This window comes from Salvelinus fontinalis, chromosome 28 (assembly GCF_029448725.1).
Source record: "Salvelinus fontinalis isolate EN_2023a chromosome 28, ASM2944872v1, whole genome shotgun sequence".
Classification (NCBI taxonomy): domain Eukaryota; kingdom Metazoa; phylum Chordata; class Actinopteri; order Salmoniformes; family Salmonidae; genus Salvelinus; species Salvelinus fontinalis.
Window position 1 is genome coordinate 9,959,939 of NC_074692.1, and position 23,078 is coordinate 9,983,016.

Below are 23,078 nucleotides of genomic sequence, written 5' to 3' on the forward strand. Positions count from 1 at the left end.
CTCAACCTGTGCACCTACGTTGTAAACTTTCATTCATAGGCTAGGTTGCAGCAACCTCATGATGGATATAGGGAAATTGGAGTATCATGTACAGTATTAACCTAAACCTATCGATGTTACATTGAGCTGGGTGAATGGAATATGAATGACGGTCATCTAATATGCTGTAATAAAGGCCATGCTCATAAGAAAAATGTCAGCCTCCCTCATCTTAATCAGCACCGACCGCCACTGCAAGGTAAGCACAATGACAATAAAATGTGACTGTTGGTCTGATAACTTCCTTACGTTGACTTTGTGTGACAAAAAAGACATGTTCCAACACCAATAAATGATTTTTATTAAATTATATTACATATGTCATATAGTCAGGTCAGTCAATATATCCATTGCATTTACGTTGAATACATGGACAAATAGGCTTTGATTCCAAACATATCATTAAATAATTTGCACCTTTGGAACTAAGAACAGTGCATTGTTTGATAACTGACCCTATCAAAGCATGTTCTGATGTAGTACCAGCTTGATCAAATTCATGATAAAATACACTACTGCTAAACACAAGTTAAAGACACATTTTTGTGAATTGCACCAAAAGTAAATATGTGTTGCATAGTGACGTATACAGTATCATACATGATTGAGTAGTAGTGGTTGGTTTTCTTGTCTCATCACTGATCACAGAACTAGGACAACAACAAATACTAGTGGCATTATTCATTTGAACACTTTCCCTACATATATTACAAACTTATTGACTTATAATACGTTATAAGCAAGTAAATGTTCCGCTTAATGTAAGTAACGTTAGAGTATAAGTTAATGTACACACACGAGAGATGACTAGGATGTGCTAAATAGGTTTTGAAATGCACGTGTTGACTGACCATGAATATTACCTGACTGAAGTGTACTCTTTGTCCTCTGTGTAGCATGATTAAAGTAACAAATACAATGCTACTGAGCAAAGAACAAAATTCCCTTCTTCTTATAAGCTAGTTAGTCTCGTAAGTAAGGCACAGCCTTCATAAGCAGGCTTATTATAACATACAAGAGAAACATTTATTGATACTGGCAAAGGATTGACCAAATCTACTTCAGATTATTCTCTCACACATAAGGCACAGCCTCATAGGCATGAAGGGAAGGGCAGTGAGACTTTTGCACTCTGTGCAAGGCTGGTCTTCACTTCTATAACAGTGGTATTTGATATTGAAAGGAGCAGCAACAACCCTGGACTGGCCATACGCCAACAGAGCATTATTCTCTGTTTACTACTTCACAGCACAAGTCTGTGTAGTGAAGCACATTTCTATGTGAAATAATAAAGCGGCATTAGTAGCCTACCTTATTACCCAGAACCATGAATTTAAGCCATAGCATAGCATCTCTCAAGACAAAAAAAAATGTCCTGACTCAGTCTTGCTGGTACAGCCATGTCAGTTGACACGGAGTACTTGACAGGAGTTGCTTCTCATTTCAAGAGACAAAGGCAAGACAGACCCATTCAGGTCCAATGTGGGTTGGGGTTAAAGGTCACTGTGCCGAATGGGGGGGCTCCAGTTTGTTGGACAGGGCGGTCAACACCTGGTCAAACTTGGTGTATCGCTCTGCCTGGTTCTCCTCCGCCCCCCGACTCCCCCACAGCAACCTCATCTGGAATTCTGTGAGGAAGAGTTCTAGAACCTCAGCTTGCTCCTGGAAACCTGTATGTCCACAACACAACACACAACAACATAAAGAGATCAACATTGAAGCCTCACTAATACATGTTCAGATATGTGGTCAATTGTGTTGGTGTCGTGGTGGCAAACCTTTATGAAATACTTAATATCACAACACGGTTTTAGTCGGCATCTCAACATGTTTTTAGTCTGTATCTCAACATGGTTTTAGTCTGTATCTCAACATGTTTTTAGTCTGTATCTCGACATGTTTTTAGTCTGTATCTCAACATGGTTTTAGTCTGTAACTCAACATGGTTTTAGTCTGTAACTCAACATGGTTTAAGTCTGTATCTCAACATGGTTGTGGTCTATATCTCAACATGGTTGTGGTCTGTAACTCAACATGGTTTTAGTCTGTAACTCAACATGGTTTTAGTCTGTAACTCAACATGGTTTTAGTCTGTATCGCAACATGATTTTAGTCTGTATCTCAACATGGATTTAGTCTGTAACTCAACATGGTTTTAGTCTGTAACTCAACATGGTTTTAGTCTGTATCTCAACATAGATTTAGTCTGTATCTCAACATGATTTTAGTCTGCATCTCAACATGGATTTAGTCTGTATCTAAACATGGATTTAATCTGTATCTCAACATGGATTAAGTCTGTATCTCAACATATATTTAGTCTGTCTCTCAAAATGGTTGTGGTCTGTATCTCAACATGGTTGTAGACTGTATCTCAACATGGTTGTAGTCTGTATCTCAACATGGTTGTGGTCTGTATCTCAACATGGTTGTGGTCTGTATCTCAACATGGTTGTGGTCTGTATCTCAACATGGTTTTAGTCTGTATCTCAACATGGTTTTAGTCTGTATCTCAACATGGTTTTAGTCTATCTCAACATGGTTTTGGTCTGTATCTCTCAACATTGTTGTGATCTGTATCTCAACATGGTTTTAGTCTGTATCTCAACATGGTTGTGGTCTGTCTTTAAACATGGTTGTAGTCTGTATCTCAACATGGTTGTGGTCTGTATCTCAACATGATTGTGGTCTGTATCTCAACATTGTTGTGGTCTTTATCTCAACATGTTTGTAGTCTGTATCTCAACATGTTTGTAGTCTGTATCTCAACATGGTTTTGGTCTGTATCTCAACATTGTTGTGGTCTTTATCTCAACATGTTTGTAGTCTGTATCTCAACATGGTGTAACGGTCCTGACCTGTTTTATGTTGTTTTTTGTATGTGTTTAGGTCAGGGCATGTGTTTTGGGTGGGCAGTCTATGTTATCTGTTTCTATGTTGGTTTTGGTTGCCTGGTATGGCTCTTAATTAGAGGCAGGTGTTTTGCGTTCTCCTCTAATTAAGAGTCATATTTAGGTAGGGTGTTCTCACTGTTTGTTTGTGGGTGATTGTCTCCTGTGTCGTCGAATGTATGTACCATACGGGACTGTTTGGCTGTTCGTTTATTTTGATGTCGTCTGTTTCCTGTCCGTGAGTTTACGTTTAGTTATGTAAGTTTATGTTCAGGTTTCGTCAACGTCGTTTTCTTGTTTTGTATATTTGAAAGTGTTTTGTTTCGTGTTGCCATCGTCGTGTTAAATAAAAAGATGGCTTATTTCCCGAAAGCTGCATTTTGGTCTGATGATCCTTCTCTCCTCTCCTCGTCCGAGGATGAGGAGAGAGACAGCCCTTACAGAATCACCCACCAAACTAGGACCAAGCGGCAAGGGAGTGCTCAACAGAGCAAAAAGGACTCCTGGACTTGGGAGGAGATCCTGGACGGTAGAGGACCCTGGGCTCAGCCAGGGGAATATCGCCGTCCCAAGGAGGAGTTGGAAGCAGCGAAGGCTGAGAGGCGCTGGTATGAGGAGGCAGCGCGTCGACGCGGTTGGGAGCCCGTGAGTCAGACCAAAAAATTTCTTGGGGGGTGGCACACGAGGAGTGTGGCAAAGCCGGGTAGGATACCCGAGCCAACTCCCCGTGCTTACCGTGGAGGTAGAAGGCGTCGTACTGGTAAGACACCGTGTTATGCGGTAAAGCGCACGGTGTCCCCAGTACGCGTGCTTAGCCCAGTGCGGGCTATTCCACCTTGCCGCACTGGGAGGGCTAAGTTGGGCATCGAGCCGGATGTCATGAAGCCGGCCCAACGTATCTGGCCTCCAGTACGTCTCCTCGGGCCGGCGTACATGGCACCAGCCTTACAGGTGGTGTCCCCGGTTCGCCTGCATAGCCCAGTGCGGGCTATTCCACCTCGCCGCACTGGCAGGGCTACGGGGACCATTCAACCTGGTGGGGTTGGGGAGGCTCGGTGCTCAAGAGCACGTGTCCCCCTTCACGGTCCGGTAGACCCGGTGCCACCTCCATGTACCAGTCCTCCGGTGGCAGCCCCCCGTACCAGGCTGTCTCTCCGGGTTCTCTCTCCTGCTGTTTCCTCCTCTCCAGCGCAGCCAGTGCCTAGACCACGCACCAGGCTGTCTCTCCTTCTCCTCCCTACAGAGCCGTCCTGCCATGACCAGCCAGAGCCGTCCTGCCATGACCAGCCAGAGCCGTCCTGCCATGACCAGCCAGAGCCGTCCTGCCATGACCAGCCAGAGCCGTCCTGCCATGACCAGCCAGAGCCGTCCTGCCATGACCAGCCAGAGCCGTCCTGCCATGACCAGCCAGAGCCGTCCTGCCATGACCAGCCAGAGCCGTCCTGCCATGACCAGCCAGAGCCGTCCTGCTATGACCTGCCAGAGCCGTCCTGCTATGACCTGCCAGAGCCGTCCATTCAGGACCTGCCAGAGCCGTCCAGCCAGGACCTGCCAGAGCCGTCCAGCCAGGGCCTGCCAGAGCCGTCCAGCCAGGACCTGCCAGAGCCGTCCAGCCAGGACCTGCCAGAGCCGTCCAGCCAGGACCTGCCAGAGCCGTCCAGCCAGGACCTGCCAGAGCCGTCCAGCCAGGACCTGCCAGAGCCGTCCAGCCAGGACCTGCCAGAGCCGTCCAGCCAGGACCTGCCAGAGTCCCTCAGCCAGGATCTGCCAGAGTCCCTCAGCCAGGATCTGCCAGAGTCCCTCAGCCAGGATCTGCCAGAGTCCCTCAGCCAGGATCTGCCAGAGTCCCTCAGCCAGGATCTGCCAGAGTATATCAGCCGGGACCTGCCCCTTGTCCTGGTGTTGCCCCTTGTCCCGGTGTTGCCCCTTATCCCGGTGCTGCCCCTTGTACCGGTGCTGCCCCTTGTACCGGTGCTGCCCCTTGTACCGGTGCTGCCCCTTGTCCCGGTGCTGCCCCTTGTCCCGGTGCTGCCCCTTGTCCCGGTGCTGCCCCTTGTCCCGGTGCTGCCCCTTGTCCCGGTGCTGCCCCTTATCCCGGTGCTGCCCCTTGTCCCGGTGCTGCCCCTTGTCCCGGTGCTGCCCCTTGTCCCGGTGCTGCCCCTTGTCCCGGTGCTGGCCATTCATTTAGGGGATGTTAGTTTTAGGGTGGTCATTGGGAGGGGAAGACAGAAGCGGGGAGTGACTATGGTGGTGTGGGGACAGCATCCAGAGCCGGAGCCACCACCGTGGTCAACTGCCCACCCAGACCCTCCCCTGGACTTTGTGCTGGTGCGCCCGGCGTTCGCACCTTGAGGGGGGGGTTCTGTAACGGTCCTGACCTGTTTTATGTTGTTTTTTGTATGTGTTTAGGTCAGGGCATGTGTTTTGGGTGGGCAGTCTATGTTATCTGTTTCTATGTTGGTTTTGGTTGCCTGGTATGGCTCTTAATTAGAGGCAGGTGTTTTGCGTTCTCCTCTAATTAAGAGTCATATTTTGGTAGGGTGTTCTCACTGTTTGTTTGTGGGTGATTGTCTCCTGTGTCGTCGAATGTATGTACCATACGGGACTGTTTGGCTGTTCGTTTATTTTGATGTCGTCTGTTTCCTGTCCGTGAGTTTACGTTTAGTTATGTAAGTTTATGTTCAGGTTTCGTCAACGTCGTTTTCTTGTTTTGTATATTTGAAAGTGTTTTGTTTCGTGTTGCCATCGTCGTGTTAAATAAAAAGATGGCTTATTTCCCGAAAGCTGCATTTTGGTCTGATGATCCTTCTCTCCTCTCCTCGTCCGAGGATGAGGAGAGAGACAGCCCTTACACATGGTTTTGGTCTGTATCTCAAGCTGATTTTAGTCTGTATCTCAACATGGTTTTAGTCTATCTCAACATGGTTTTGGTCTGTATCTCTCAACATTGTTGTGATCTGTATCTCAACATGTTTGTAGTCTGTATCTCAACATGGTTTTGGTCTGTCTCTCAAGCTGATTTTAGTCTGTATCTCAACATGGTTTTGGTCTGTATCTCAACATGGTTTTGGTCTGTATCTCAACATGGTTTTGGTCTGTATCTCAACATGGTTTTGGTCTGTATCTCAACATGGTTTTGGTCTGTATCTCAACATGGTTTTGGTCTGTATCTCAACATGGTTTTGGTCTGTATCTCAACATTGTTGTGGTCTGTCTCTCAACATGGTTGTGGTCTGTATCTCAACATTGTTGTGGTCTGTCTCTCAACATGGTTGTGGTCTGTATCGCAATATAGTTTTGGTGAACATAGTACAAAGACTTCCTCCCACCCTGTAGATTTTTCTCTGCGTTGGCGCAGTAGTTGCCACCCAGCTGTGCCATAGTACGTGCCGCCGCCAGATGACTCATCACCACATCCATCCCCGCTTCCACCGTCTCCCAGGGCTCCGCCCCGTCCGCCACCGCCACACTCTTCTCCAGGAGGGATAGGAGGGGCACCACGTGCGGGAAAGATGTGTTAGAAAATGCACCGCTCTCTTAGAAAGAGAGGAGAGGAAGAGGTCTATTAGGCATTGTATTGGACACACTGTATACTCTCATTAAGGTCAATGTTTGCATTCACTGCTTTTAGGAGGTGAGACAATGGGTGTGTCAGAAATGGCACCCTATTCCCTAGGCTCTAGTTAAAATAAGGAGACTATTTAGGGAATGTAGGCTAAATGTCTTTGGGGATAAATTAGGATGAAGTACCTTTCCCATCGTTCATGCGCTTCATGAAAGGCTTCAAGGTTTTCTCATAGAGGATAGCGCCCTCTGTGTGTCGCTGGCGTAACACCATCCACGTCTGCTCCAGACGGCAGATCTAAGAGGCAAAGAAAATAAATGCTCATCAATGCACTGATCAGTGTAACTCATGCTTTACCTCCCCTAAATGTAACCTGCTCCACATACTAGTTAAAGTAGTTATGTATGAGTAACTCTTCAGTTCCAACGCCCATCCGTATGTGCTGTACCTGTGGCAGCTCTAAGGTTCTCATAATGGCGGCGAAGCCAAACATGTTGCCCAGGTTGCTCTTGAGCTCAGCAGCCATTTGGATGGTTTTGTGCAGCAGGGAAGCTCTCTCCTCAGTGCTGCCAGTACAACCCAGCACCTCCACAGCTAGCATGATGGACATGGTCTGGAACCTGGATGATAGAGGGATAGCCGAGGCACAGAGAAAACAGAGACTTTACAAAGACGTCAATTAAACTGGTGAATTTAGAAATACAAGGAAGCTGACACAGAAACACCCAAAAATCTGAAAAACCAAAAAGTGTGTGAAGTAATGTGAAAAGTAATGCCAGTCCTCACCTTTCCAGCAGGTCCAGACGGAGTTGGTGACCGTGTGGGAGGGTCAGTAGCTCCATCCCAGAACTTACACCCATCTTCCTCTGCATCTCCGGAGTCACGTTCAATATTCTGGCGACCTGAGGACCAGAGACATGGTAAGAAAAGGATATGTTTGGGTTGTGCAATGAGGGAGTGTGTGTGTGTGTGTGTGTGTGTCAGTACCATGCAGTCAGCCTTGGTGATGTGTTTAGCCGCTGTCTTGGCATCCACCTGGGCTAGCAGCTCCTTGATCCTCCTCAGCACCCCCACCTCCAGGGGCCTGTTCTCCTTGGTCATCAGTGGGGACTGGTACCTACTAGGCCTGAAGGCAGAGGCTGTTTCCACTATAGGGACCTCATACACATTCTCCTCCTTCACAGGGTCTACAACACTCTGTCCCTCCTCCTCCTCCGTACACAGCCGCTTCACATAACTCTGAGCTGGTGGGGTGGCAGGACAGAGCTGACTGTAGCTGCTGTCTGTGTCTGGAGTCAGATATATGTGGGTTGGTGAGGCCTGGGCTCTGGTGGTCTGTTGTGTGTTGTTGTTGGGGGAGGGTGAAGGTGAGGGGGAGGGTTGGGTCCTGCTGCTGGAGCGTCTGGAGACAGATGGGGAGGGAGCCACCTCTGGCACTCGGATGACACGTGGACTCCTGGGCTGCTGGGTGACTTCAGATACAAGCAGATGAAATTCACAATAATGAGTTACACAATATAACACTTTGTCACACTTCATCCCTCCCCTATTCCCCAGGTAACTATTCCCCAGGTCGTTGCTGTAAATTAAAATGTGTTCATAATCAACTTACCTGGTAAAATAAGGGTTAAAAATCAAATTAATATTATGTCAGTCCTTTCCTATGGAAGTGTTTTATTTGAAACTAAAGTCACTGGGAAGCAATTGAAGAGTTTTTATGTGGCACTCTCACAGTGCAGATATTTGATTATGTGCTTGTGATGTTTTGCTGTACAAAAACAGCCCCATACTCACTGAATGGCGAAGAGAGAAGGTTCTCTCCAATAGGTGAAGAGGGCTGATGGATTTTCTCAATCTGATCCAAATTGAAGCTACAGCTTCTGACTGCCCCCCTGTGGTGAACAGTAGAAGGGCTGTGCACACACGCACACACGCACACACACACACACACACACACACACACACACACACACACACACACACACACACACACACACACACACACACACACACACACACACACACACACACACACACACCTTTAGTCAAAATCAACAAACTATATTTGAAGCACAGCAAAAGAACTGCTCACAGCCAAACTGGTGCTGTAGTCAAAAGAGCAGAGGACAGTGCAGATGAGAACCAGTCTCACCTAAGCGGGCAGATCTTGTCCATCCCATTCCCACTCTGGGTCTTGACCAGAGCCCCTTTCTGACAGGAGGGAGAGTTCAGAGAGCCCTTGTGGTTGGTCAGAGCGAAGGCTGCCTCCAAGTAGTGTAGTGGTAGAGTACGATTAACGGGACTGTGGATCTGAGCCCCACTCTGCTGAGTCAAAACCATCCTGTTCCCCACGTAGAAGTGAACCAAAGCAGGCACGGAGTCGAAGGCCTCTCCCTCCAGGGTGTACTGGACCCGGGTGTAGGTCTCACTGGTCTGAAGCAGGACCTTGCTTATTAGGAAGTGCAGGGTATTTTGGTTCCAGCGGTTGGTCAGCACATAGTCTTCCAGGCTGGAGAGAGAGTCTCGGATGAGGAAGTCCCCATGGTGCAACACCAGAGTCTCTGACACCTGCCAGTCAAAGGACACATCAGTTAAGGAGAGCTAGAGATTACTACGAATGTCATGCGTGTGTACGTGTGCATAAGTATGTCCAGATGTTTGAGGGAGCAGGGGAGCCTCACCTCCCAGGGGATGTGTCCATGGTACCAGCCATGGCTCAACAGGTTGCTGCTGCTTAGTTTCAGCTCTTCCTCCAGCTCCCTGCGCAGCTTCTCAGACGGGACGTCCAACCAGAACCTCTCCTTGGAGAACTTAAAAGACATAGGAAGCAAAGGTAAGACGTAGAGAAGAGATGAAAATAAAATACATTTCAACTTCATAACCCCTGTGAAACAACAGTTACAGCATCTGCGTAGATTCAGCACCAGACAGTGGAAACAAGTCACTTTGTTGCCTTTCCCCCGGTTAGTCTGTTGTGAAATTCAGTAGATGGAGTGAAGCAGGGAAGGTCAGAGAAAAAAAGTCAGGCATTCCCACACTGGCATGTCACCAGAGCACAGTCTTGGGCAGGTTGTTGCGGTAACGTTATTGTGTAGCTTAGCCATTAGTCAGCAAGCTGTCACCTATTTACACACAGTCTCCCAGGCAAAGTAGATCAAGCACCCTGACCCTCCAATCACCACTTGTATAAATCTTTCTTGGAATTCATTTTAAATGGGCGGATCTACTGGTCCTAACGACTGTTCCCTTCCCAAGCCTTCAACTACAGTAGGTGACATGTTGTTTTCTCAAACAACAACATTTCCCTCTATTTAATGGTTTGTCCCATGGACTGATTGACACTGCTCCAAAAACACTTTCAAACTGAAGAGGAAACCTACAGATCTCATGAATACTTTGGATTGAATTAATAACATACCGGTTTGCTGCATCAAGATAATTTTGCATTTCAAGGAGGGAAAGTGTTCATTTTAAATACAAATTGAATGTTTGACAGACAGATTGGGAATTTAGCCAGGTCACCAGGCTCAATAACCAACTCCTACAATAATGCCATGGGATCTTCAGTGACCACAGACAGTCAAGACACATGTTTAACATCCCATCTGAAAGACAACACCCTACACAGGACAATGTCCCAAATCACTGCCCTATGATATTTTTTTAGACCAGAGGAAAGAGTGCCTCCAACTGGCCCTCCAACACCACTTCCAGCAGCATCTGGTCTCCCATCCAGGGACTGACTATGATCAACCCCACTTAGCGTCACAGGTAGGTCAGAAGTGGGATGCAGGGTGGTATGCTGCTGGCAAGTGGTCTTGTTTTTTGGAAAGTCACTTTTTTGGGCAGGACCGTAGATATATAATGTAATATATATTGATAAAATAAAGCATCAAATAAAGTTGATTTAAAATGTAGAATCAATTGTATGGTTGTAACGTTAGAGAGGATCCAATGAATGAATGTATCTGAATTCCTTCAGTCTTTCCATCTGCACTAGGCATAACCAGTCATATCCAGATCAGGCTCAGTTGCCCACAGTTACACAGTCGTCTCTAAACTATTCCTCTGGAATGGGCAGGCTTCCCAACTCTTTTATGTCACCGAACCTAATTCAATTAGAGCTCGACCGCTGCACACACTGTGATCCCCATCACAGTTCTCCTGGTTCCACACAAACACAGCAAGAGAGGGGATTCTAAAAACAACACACTCTATAGGAAGAAGTAAACAAGTCTCCTTTTTTTGTTGTTTTGCAATGCTAAAACGGGCACCTCAGAGTTTTATGTTCGAGAGAATGTCTCAAAAGGACCACTTATTATGAATCCATCCAAATTAGTAGTGAGGAGGAGGTAAAAGATCTTACCTTCACATATTCACCTTTGCTTTCAATGGGATCCAATTGGCTGGAAGAGAGAGGGGAAAACATCATGTTAGAATGGAAATGTATGCTCTTCATTGTGATGGCACAACATTCAGGGCCTTGTCCTCTGTGTATGTACTTCTCTATGTGCCTCGGCTAGGGGGAAATAGGCCTATTACATAACAGTCTAGTAGGAGTTCAAATCTGCAATACCTCCAAGATATGTACTAATATGACAACTCCAAGCAACAGCCGGTGACATTAAACAAAAACTATCATGGAAGACGAGAGGCATGTCAGGAGCTTTTGAAAAGTGTTACTTTGGACTTTCTGTTGTTCCTCAGCCAAGAACGTTTCCACAAGAATACTGTCAAGAGACATGACCTCTTGTTCACATGAACTCAATCTCACACACACACACACACACACACACACACACACACACACACACACACACACACACACACACACACACACACACACACACACACACACACACACACACACACACACACACACACACACACACACACACACACACACACACACACACAGCTGCTCCTCGTCCTCCCCAACATACCATTCTTCCCCCCTCCTTCCTTCCAGCTAAAGATACATTCACTAACAAACACACATAGATGGCCCACAGGGGTCCCAAACTACAATAACACAGACTGAGATAATGATGACAAAAACCAGCAGTAGAACTAGCTTTCATTATCTGACAAGAAGAAGAATCTGCAGACTCATTTCCCATGTTTCTATGATGCCTAATAAAGCCAAGCTCCTCTGACCGCCATTTCAGTTTGAGCTAAGGAGCCTCCCTATTCAGTACTTGGCCGGATGAGTTTCCCTAGATGAAGATCCATATTTACAGCATAAACTAACGTCATCAAACAGCCTTGAGGCAGCTGTGTATGGGGGAGACACACGCAAACACACAACCCCTTGAAGTGGGTTGTGGCTCAAAACAATAATAAGAATCACATACAGTATGACCTGCAAACACTGAACATTGTACACTGCCCATATACATAAGGACACAGTAAGTAGTTTATGACACGGTTTATAATGGAGCAGTGTCACTGTCAGTAAAACAGAGGAAAGAGCGAGGTTTCACAGATCACACTTATGACTATGAAAGCTATGTCCTTCGAGTGAGTCTAGAGTTTAGAGCTTTACACTAAAGACACTTGACCAGTGCCACCTCTGCCTATACACAGACTACACATTGAGCACAAGGCCCCGTGGCCGCTAGGGGCCCCCGCCACCACTGTTTTTGGGGGGGAACTCACTCAGGGTCTCAACTTACTGTTGGGAGTATGAATAGTAGAATACACAAGGTAGTCATTTTGAAATGTGGTTGTGCATTAGCAGTTTTTCTCTTGTTATGTCAGTCACCGACAGTCACTCAATTAGCCCTTGAAGCTAATGTTTTATACACTGTAGATTGCTAGGTAACTTAGTCTGGCCAGCTATCTAAACCTTGTAGTAATCATGGCTGAATTACCGACCGGGTAATTCAGGTGCCCAGGGTTCCTGGCCTACAGTGCCCAGGGTTCCTGGCCTACAGTGGGTCCCCATTGATTTTGTAAGTCACCCAGATATCATATGAACATGGCATAAGTCAAGGCAAAATGTGTGGAATTGCTGAAAATGTGCTTGAAAAATGCATAAGTTTCTCTACTCATGACAAAATGTGTAGAATTGTTGTTAATTTAAATTCGATTTTTTTTCCGATGATCAGGCAAAATGAATCACTACTGACAAGCTGTCTATTGACCTCAGCATAGAGAGTAAAATGACCCTTGATCTGAACTTCCATCCTTCACATTTTCACTTTCATCTATACCAGCGGCATTTCGCTCAATATTGTTTCCTCTCTTCTATAGACTAATAGGTAGTAGAATCCCGGTCTGTACATTATGTCTAGGACAGGGTTCCCCAATAAGTGGGTGATCCCCACGGGTGATATTTGTTGTTGGACATTGCTGCAAAATCACCAGGAAATTAGCTCAAAGTGATTTTAATTTAGGAAATCTGTTCCAAAGTATTCCCACACATAAATAGAGAAGCATATGTGACCGTATCCCAATGTGGTCAAGGTTTGAAATGATTATTGTCAAATACTATATCTGTTTGGGTTTCTTGTGGTCAATTTTCAGTGTAAAAATGATTTAGAACTATGTTCCCGACCAGACCATCCGCTAAATGTAATTGGGTACCCCTGGCTTCGGGGAACGTCAGGGAACATAAGGTCAAGTTCAACTGGCTGAGAGATCAATTACTTCCACTAGCTGTTACGACAATCAGAAGTCAGTCTCGACCATAGACTGTATGGTCGCCATTCACTGGACAGAGAGCAGTAATAATGTCCTCCTTTCGCTGAAATGAAGGAAAACGTCCAACTTCCTTAAGCAATACACATTACATAACCCATATCCCAGGCTCCCCAAATGACAAACAGACACTATAGGCGAGGCTATTGTAGGACATTAAACCCAGAGATCACTGTCCGAAGCTGAACATTTCATGCGAATAGGGTTTATTCATGTGTCATAAGAAAATAGATGTATTCATGTATATCAAGATATACTGTGTGGCAGTAAGTCACTTCCGGGCACCATGCAGCTAATGAATATAATTAACTAGGATGGATTAGTTGTTTGTGCAGTGTGCAGGCTGCAACTGCAAGATGTTACAACGTAACACAATGACATTACCTGCAACATATGTGAATGTTACAATGTCCAAAACATAAAAACCGTTTTCAAACGAAAGTGCTCAGAGAGAACATGACTATGCAGTCCAGGCAATAAACAACCTATGAACTAGAACTCATCCATCAAACGTACATCCACCATGAAGTGATGGTATTGTATTATCATAAAATATCTAGAAATCTGATAACTCACCTTATTCCCATGGTAGTAAATACTCGAGACGGAATCGGGCGGTAGCCTATATCATGAGTTTCGCACATCTCTAGCGGTGTAACGATCTCAAGTCATTGCGCTGAGCTGAACTACAAGCGGAGCAAAGGGTGCTCTCGTCCACGCGCAAAAACCGTGCAGGGGAAGAACCTTCAGCCCATGCATGTTATTGTCGGAGTCGAATTATCGTTTTGCTATTCTACAAGACCTTTCAAATTCATGCTTATGGGCACATCCAATTTTAAAGGCGATTAATTAAGCGTCCCGCCTCGAGAAACAGGTACACTGTCAAACCAAGTGTTTAGGATCTGAACACTTAACTAAACACTTTTCTGTAACACTTCAAGGGGGTGTTGTTTTAACACTGTAGGGTGTAAAGCCATATTTGCGTATTTCACAGAATGACTTTTAACTGAATGTGACACCCACCCATGACTGTGGTTGTTCCATTCAATTATTTATATTCCTGGAGCCTTCACTAGATGACTGCCTAAGTGAATGCGTTTCAATTAAAAGTAAATCCTTAATGACCACATACACATTTCATATGGTCTAGTTATACTCCACATTGTGGTCAGAAAATCCTGGCTCATGGGCCACATCAAACAGGTAATTCCTATTGGAATCCAGCCAGAGGGAGTATTTCTAAGAATTCAAATATTTTATCATCCACAACCTGCACACAGAATGACTGCTATTGTGCAGGATTTCAAAATCAAAAATTGCTAAACCAGAAAATCTAATCTGGAACAACCATCTCAGTAACGGGTGCAATAAGTAAAACCCCTTGCAGATTGGATTAAAACAAACGATTCTAAAAATCAACCTGCAACAAAGCATGCTGGGAAATATGATAATAAGGCCCTTCTTTTTCACTCAGAGAGTTAACTGAAATGAACTCAACACACCACGCGATGGAAAATATTTTTTGAATCAAATGTCCTGTTCTGTTGTGCTAAGGTAAGGTGACAGACATTCCTAACACTGATCTGAATAAAAGGCATGGAATTTCTAATGACTAAATGCACTCTAAACAGAACGATGGGAAAGTTAACACTAGTGTTTAAAATCTGAACACTTAGGAGATATAGGTGTTTTCTTGGTTGGAAACTCACTGGAAAAAGCTGACTGTCATGTTTAGTCTCGCATTCTAAATGCCTGTATTTAAAGTGAGAACACTTATTGAAAAATCGAAATGCCTGATGTTTAAGTTTTAAACACTAACGTTTAGGTTATAAGCATGTCACATGTTTCATGGTTTTACAGTGTAGGTTGGCTAATGCAACTTCACTTCAGAGCACTTTTGCAGGATACTATATGGCACTAGAGTTCATTCCAGACTTTAAAACCTATGCCTGTCAGTTACACATTTTTGAATTCTGAGATACAGATACAATTTTTGATATTCTGTTTGAAAAAAATATATAAAAGGTTACAGAATGTATCAATTCATCTCACACACATATTATCCCTTGTGTTGTGATAAATCAGTTTCTCACCAGTCAAATGTCACCATCCGCTGTGAATCTCCCAGAGTCCTGCTTCCATCATCTTGTGTCTTCTGCTCTGTATCTCTGCGGACCACCTGTGCTATAGGGTCCATCACCTCATACAAGTCCTTGGTAAGCGCTGTGGGTGACACTGGGTCAGAGTAGTACTGAGTGCTCTGGGAGGAAGGCATAGTGGCAGGGTCAGGCACACAAAGATTGGTCCTGGCTGCATTGACCACTGAGTGGTCCTCACATGTCAATGGTGGATCTTGATCTCCTGAGGGTTTATTAAGTGCAGAGGACTTGGGTACTTCATATGAGCCTTTACGGGATGGCAGTGTATCTGTGTCACAGCTGGGTGAGGGAGAGTGAGTGGGGGCCTGAACCACTGGCAGTGTTTTCCCTGTAAGGCCACCAGGCAATGGCTTCTCTAAAGCTGAAAGATGGGTACTAGACAGGACACTCAGAAGAGGAGAATCTCGTACATAGTCCCCAGCCTGACACTGGCTCTGCCCCCCACTGATCTGACCTTTGCTACTCCTTTTTTTCTTTGACCCCTTGCTGCTTTTCTGCCTCTCTTTTCGAGGCACGGTACCTACGTGTGTGTACATGTCACTGGAGCGAGCATAGCCCGGGCTGAGTAAGCAGGTATCCATGTCATCAACTGAGTTGGCCCCCAAAGTTTTGTCACTGTGGCTCCCATCAGGCTTTGAGGTTATCTTGGGGTCTGTCTTGTCTGACGAACGACGGATGGAGAGATTGGAGAGACTTCCAAACCACTTGAGACCTGGGGAGAGAGCGCAAGATTTCCTTACTGTATCCACTGTTGCCATGGCTCATTTGATATTCTGATACATTGGTGTTCTATGGTACAGTATGTGCTTTGAATTGAGATTCCTCTCTTCATTTTTATCATGTGAAAAATATTATTTGTGTCCTCTCTGCTCAGTCATGCCTGGAATGTTTTCACATGCAAGCCGAACATGCTGAATCCCTCACCGGATTCATTTCTGAACTGAGAGCTGAACTCTGTGGTTGTTTAGTTATGTTTCTTCCCTGCGGACCCATTAGAGCATGAAAACTCGGATGCAGACATATTGAATGCCTCTAGCCTGCTTCCAGCTAAATATGATTCCTCAGGGGCTGTTAAAAGGAGTGGGAGAGGGAGAAATTGGGGGAGACAATAGAGGAATACTATCATTTTCCCTACGCTAGTCATTTATTTACTTTTCAGAGACACATTAGGCAAGAGGGGGGTGTACTCTGGACCTGAACGGCTAGCTTTGTCACTGAGAGCGTTATCTAGGGAGACTTGAGGAAGTAGAACTATAAACATGTTATTCTGTAACAGACGTCGGCTACTATCTGATCAGGTTTTTCATCTTCAGCACAATATTAGAGGGATTTCCTTCACTCAAATTATTTTCAAATTATGTTTTTGGTCCTGATGGTCAAGTTTAAATGACATAATGACCTTCTACTGTCGTTATACACTCCAAACTACACACACACACACACACACACACACACACACACACACACACACACACACACACACACACACACACACACACACACACACACACACACACACACACACACACACACACAAGTACATGACCTAATCCATAATACCAAACAAACATAACTTTGTTGTCTATAGCAGGCTGGCTTGTATTACTAAGAGCTGTTTTTATATTGTATGCCATGGTCAGTCTCCATTTAGTGCTCAATCGAGATGCTAGTTGAAACAAAACAATGAGCCATCTATGTTTTTGTTTACAATAGCATATAAACCTGAATAGTGTTTTTATAAGTGGAGCAACAGCAGACAATGAGTGAACTGACAGAGAAACAAGAGTCAATAGAACTCATTCATTACAAATAGTCCCATTAAGCGATGAGAAGCCTCCTGCCTTTCCCTAACTCTGACTCATAAAATAACCAGAGCTCTAGGATTGTTGCATTCTGTGATCCTTCTTATTATATACTGTAGAATTGATTACGAATGAGACATTTATTAAGAAAAACAAAACTTACTCAGTTTTCGTTTGCTCATGGTTTGGGGTAGGTTCAGACGTGTAAGGATACAAGTCCTATTATCATCCTTGTTCTTAGACAGTCTATATGAGGACAACTTTGATACACTCCTTGAACAGCATGCAGTTCCCACAGTGTGATGAACAGTAATACCTTCTTTGCCCAACAGAGAAATGTTCTTCCTGTCGTCTTGAGAGAGCGGAATTGGCAAATCCATTTTACGTCAGCAGTCATTTCTGCATGTGAAAGACAGACATTCTAGTGAATCTATCAAACCAAAGTTTCTAATTAACATTACCTTTACCCTAATAAGTTAAAACATGTCAGTGTCACATACAGTTGTTGTGTTATTTCTACAGTTGTTGTGTTATTTTAAGGAGCTTTCAGCAAGGCTGAATATGATGTGATCTATTAATGTGCTTATAAATGATTGACAATCTATAGATGACAAAATATTGATTAAGCAAAACAACAAAATAGTCCCACTGAAAAAATAAGTAAACCAAAACATCAGGAGGGCATCAGGAGGGAACTTGCGCTTCTCCTTTTTGGGGGTGGGGTTTTGACTCAGATAGTGAGTAGTCACTCAGCACAAGTCTTGCATAATTTTCTCTGGGTTGCTAAATTTCCTATTGAGACTTCCTGTCATATGTAAAGAAATAAGCAATAGTAGGCAGTAAGCAGTACGCAGTAAGCAGTTTGTCTAGGCACAAAGAACACCATGCTAGCTCGAAACAAGCTTTAACATTTTCACTAGCATTTAGTATGACTTGGTATCTGACACAATTAGGCCTATACAGCCAACACAAGGATGACATTGTTAATGACAGCTGACTTGTCTATGAATCGGCCAGGGCCTGGCAAGTACCGTACAGGCCTATTCATACGGTTGCAAATCCTTTGTTACACGCAACAGAGATGTATTAATGAAACAGTATTCCAATAGAAGTTAGTAGATCTGTGAAAAGGGAGAGCGGGGACGACGATTGTTGGCTTGTGGAATGTTAATTTAATTGACAAATATATACCCTTTATATGTAGTTTCAGTTTTGTGTGCATACTTGCAGTAATACATTCCCAAATATTTATTGTGCTTGAACAGAGTCGATGCCAAAGCCTTGGACCTTGGCCATGTCATTGATGTGCTTATATGAAAGAACAAGAGAATCCCATGTACTACAATACTGTAATCAGAGTAGGTTCTATAGATTAACTAGGTAAACATGATGTATTGTAAATATCTGTTTGTTAAACTGATAGTATGGTAATACAGGAGCCGAACTGTCTGATGTTCCCTTTCAGTGGGCAGACTGACATTCCAATTCAATGGCACCTGACATCATTCCCTGGTAACAACGTGTGTTGTGGATGCCAGGAGTGGGAGAAGGTCCAGGAAAATGGCGGCGAGTAGTGTGTAACAAAATGGAAGAAATGGAGAGAAAGTTGGTGAAGCAACAGCTGTGCTGGAATGCGATCAATATGGGTGTCAGTTCTGATCCTATGGAGCATGAGGATGAGGGTCACGGATCTGAATGGTCTATAGTGGAAAGAAATAGGAAGAAGACAGATCCTGATGCTGAAACAGTGGAGCATCTAGTATAGAAAGGAAAAAGAGGGTCAAGATAGGAAGCAAGAGTAATAATGTGTCGGAGTGGAAAGATGGTGTTTGATGAGACCACAGGGCCTCATTTACACCCTATCCGACTAACCAATGCCGTAGAGAAAGATAAGTTTAGCTAGCCTGGTTAATTAGAAATTGTAGATTGCTAATATTTTGTGGTAACCAGGCTCAGCAAGCAAAGATTCTGCAAATGGAAAAGCTTAATGGGAAGAATATTGAAAGCCATGTACATGGTGCTTATTCTAGGTTGAGGGGAGTCCTCACTGGGGTCCCAATATATATGTCCACAGATGATATTAATGAAAATGTGAAGGGAAGCAGAGTAGTGGAGGTCAAAAGGTTGATCAATAAGAAAGAGGGACAATGAAGTGAAAGCTTATCAGTGATGCTGAGGTTTGAGAAAGTTTTGGGAAAAGTACAGATAGGATTCCTTATGTTCGAGAATTTCTCCCATATGCACTGCAGTGTTTTAAATGCAAATGTTTTAAAATCAAATTTTATTTGTCACATACACATGGTTAGCAGATGTTAATGCGAGTGTAGCAAAATGCTTGTGCTTCTAGTTCCGACAATGCAGTAATAACCAACAAGTAATCTAACCTAACAATTCCACAACTACTACCTTATACACACAAGTGTAAAGGGATAAAGAATATGTACATAAAGATATATGAATGAGTGATGGTACAGAACGGCATAGGCAAGATGCAGTAGATGGTATAGAGTACAGTATATACATATGAGATGAGTAATGTAGGGTATGTAAACATAAAGTGGCATAGTTTAAAGTTGTCAGGTTTTGGCCAGGACTGTTCTGTTTTTTTGTCACTAGATGTCCCCATTGCACCTTTTTTGAAACTTTTGTTTTTTCCTTCCTCTATTATTGTTTGCACCTGTGTGTCGTTCCCTTGTTGGTATTTAAACCCTGTGTGTTCCTCAGTTCTTTGCTCAGTGTTTGTATGTTAGCACCCAGCCCCCAGCCCAAGCCTTTTTGTGAACATATATTTCTCTTATTGGATTTTCCAGAGGTTCTCTGGTTTAGTTCTTGTGTATTTTTTTAGTAGTCTTTTGAGGTTTGTTTTTCCCTGCTGTTTTTACCACTGTGGAGTTTCTTTGTATTTTGGAGGATATCCATTTTGTGCCTCTTGGCTTTATTTTGGACGTGGTGGATTTATATTCTTTGCCTGAATATCTTGTCCTTTTATTAAATCATTATCCCTAGTACTGCTGAGTCTGCCTCATCTTCTGGGTTCTGCCGACTATTAGTGACTGTTTCTCTCACCGGGTCCTGACAGAAACACTGAGCCATTATAATGAACCCAGAGGCAACCAGTACCCAGGACTTTTTTCCCATGCTGTCCCACCACGAGGGGACTGTCCAACGTCACGAAACTGCTCTGGTTCAGCAAGAGGCCTTACTGGCTGGACATTCTCAACTTCTGTCGGAGATGATGACTTCCATAAAGCAGATTTCTGATCAACTTTCCCCTGCAACCGCTTCTGCTCCAGTTCATCAGATTCAAGTGCCCGTGGCAGTTAACCTCCTGGCTGAACCTCGTCTGCCGCCTCCCCAATGGTTCTCAGGTGATCCGAGTGTTTGTAAGGGGTTTTTCACCCAATGTTTTCTCTCCTTCGAGCTGCAACCCTCATCGTTTCCCACCGACCGGTCCAAGATAGCATATATCATCACCCTGCTGTCGGAAAAAGCCCTAGCCTGGGCTACTGCTGTGTGGGATGCCCAAAGTCCCTGCTGTGACAGCTACTCTACCTTTGCTGAAGAATTCAAGCGAGCGTTTCAAGATCCCACCAGCGGTCCTGACTCAGCCAAACAGCTCCTAACTCTCCGCCAAGGTCGGCACAGCGTGACGGACTATGCCATCCAGTTCCGCACGGTGGCAGCAGCGAGTGGCTGGAACGACGAGGCGCTCACAGAGTGCTTTTTGAAGGGTCTTTCCGACACCATCCAAGATGAACTGGCCACTCGGGAACCACCGGACAACCTCGAGTCCCTGATCAAGTTGGCTTCACGCATATACCAGCGTCTGAAAGAGAGAGAGCTCAACCGTAGATCTCTCACCCTAGCTCCTATCGGTCCCAGCTCCGAGTCTCCACCTTTATCCTCGCTGACTCCACCGGAACCCATGCAGGTTGGACGCATCTCCCAGGCTGAGAGAGACTGCCGGATGAGGGAGCGATGCTGTCTATATTGCGGCAAACCGGGCCATTTCCTCTCCACGTGTCCCGGGCTCCAGGGAAAACACACTCTCCCGTGCAGGCCTGGGAGGACTGTAACGGGAAACATAACCTCCTCCCATCCATCCAACTCCCGCCTGCTCATTCCAGTTACCCTTTCCTGGGACAACCACGAGCTTCTCCTTCAAGCCTTGGTAGACTCTGGAGCCGCAGGTAACTTCATGGATGGTGTCTGGGCGAAGGAGAATGGCGGTCCCTCTGAACCTCTAAGTGACCCCATAAGGGTTACTACGTTGGATGGAAGCCCTTTGGGATCTGGACTTGTCACTCGTGTCACTACACCCTTGCGACTTTCAGTTTCCCAACACCAGGAAGTGATGAACTTTCATCTGACCTCGTGTTCCGAGTTCCCTCTCGTCCTTGGATACCCCTGGCTTCACAGCCATAACCCTCACATCAACTGGTCTGTGGGCACTATCAAGCAGTGGGGTCCTACGTGCCAAGCCACTTGTATCTTCCCAAGTTCCCCGAGTTCCCCTCCCAAGTCTCTAGAATCCATCGACCTGTCCCGAGTTCCCGAGTGTTACCATGACCTCAAACCGGTATTTAGCAAACAGAGGGCCACCAAACTACCACCCCATAGACCTTACGATTGCCCCATCGACCTGTTTCCGGGCACCTTCCCCCCCAGGGGTCGGATCTTTCCCCTATCTCCTCCCGAACGAGCTGCTATGGATACCTACATCAAGGACGCTCTGGCAGCAGGCCTCATGCGTCCATCCACCTCGCCGGCAGGAGCAGGGTTTTTCTTTGTGGCCAAAAAAGACGGTGGATTACGTCCTTGCATCGACTACCGGGGACTTAATGCCATAACCGTCCGTAACCGCTACCCGCTACCCCTTATGGCCACAGCCTTTGAGCTGCTCCAGGAAGCAGTGGTCTTCACTAAGCTTGACCTACGGAACGCATACCATCTTGTGCGGATCAAACCCGGTGACGAGTGGAAGACCGCTTTCAACACGCCTACTGGTCACTACGAATACTTGGTGATGCCCTTCGGCCTGACCAACGCCCCGGCTGTGTTCCAAGCGCTCATAAACGATGTGCTTAGGGATATGCTTAACATTTTCGTGTTTGTTTACTTGGATGACATCCTCATCTTTTCGAGCTCCCTTCAAGAACACACTAAGCATGTCAGACAAGTGCTCAAACGCCTCCTAGACAGCCATTTGTACGTTAAGCCGGAAAAGTGTGAATTCCATTCCTCTCGAGTACAATTCCTGGGATTTGTAGTGGAACCCGGTCGAGTCCAGATGGACCCCAAGAAGGTAGGGGCGGTAGCGGATTGGCCCACCCCCAAGTCCGTTAAGGAAGTTCAGCATTTCCTGGGCTTCACTAACTTTTACCGCAAGTTCATCAAGAACTTCAGCTCGGTGGCAGCCCCTCTCTCAGCTGTAACCAAGGGTGGCAACACAAGGTTTCTGTGGGGAAGAGAAGCTGAGACGGCCTTCCAAGGACTCAAGCAGCGCATCCTCTCTGCTCCCATCCTGACACTACCGACGGCGGATGAACCTTTTGTGGTGGAGGTAGACGCATCAGAGGTTGGTGTTGGAGCTGTCCTGTCTCAAAGGGGTGAAGACAAGAGGCTTCATCCTTGCGCCTTCTTCTCTCACCGGCTTACCCCGGGCCGAGAGGAATTACGATGTGGGGGATCGTGAACTCCTAGCGGTTAAGATGGCATTGAAGGAATGGAGACACTGGCTCGAGGGGGCTTCTCAACCATTTCAAGTGCTTACGGACCACAAAAATCTGGAGTATATCCAGCAGGCGAAGCGGTTGAACTCCAGACAAGCTCGATGGTCTCTTTTCTTCAGCCGATTCCAGTTTATCCTCACCTATAGACCCGGGTCGAAGAATCTCAAACCGGACGCCTTGTCACGAGT

The 23,078-nt window shown here is 45.4% G+C and overlaps 1 protein-coding gene across 3 annotated transcripts; it reads right to left on the reverse strand.

The window, feature by feature from the left end:
- Positions 1-316: 316 nt before the first annotated feature.
- Positions 317-17,475, reverse strand: LOC129826098 (SH2 domain-containing protein 3C-like). 3 transcript variants are annotated; one of them, XM_055886420.1, is made up of 12 exons: positions 17,322-17,475; positions 15,291-16,068; positions 10,862-10,901; positions 9,177-9,305; positions 8,648-9,063; positions 8,290-8,408; positions 7,483-7,967; positions 7,282-7,397; positions 6,944-7,115; positions 6,681-6,792; positions 6,260-6,466; positions 317-1,709 (listed from the first exon to the last, which is right to left on the reverse strand). In XM_055886420.1, exons 1-12 carry the CDS (start codon positions 17,338-17,340, stop codon positions 1,540-1,542), a joined length of 2,763 nt encoding a protein of 920 aa, XP_055742395.1. In that variant the 5' UTR covers positions 17,341-17,475; the 3' UTR covers positions 317-1,539. The 3 variants fall into 3 exon arrangements, with proteins under 3 accessions (XP_055742395.1, XP_055742396.1, XP_055742397.1); XM_055886421.1 differs by lacking the exon at positions 17,322-17,475 and having other exon boundaries at positions 15,291-16,129; XM_055886422.1 differs by lacking the exons at positions 15,291-16,068; positions 17,322-17,475 and adding an exon at positions 13,774-14,076.
- Between the last annotated feature and the right edge of the window lie 5,603 nt (positions 17,476-23,078).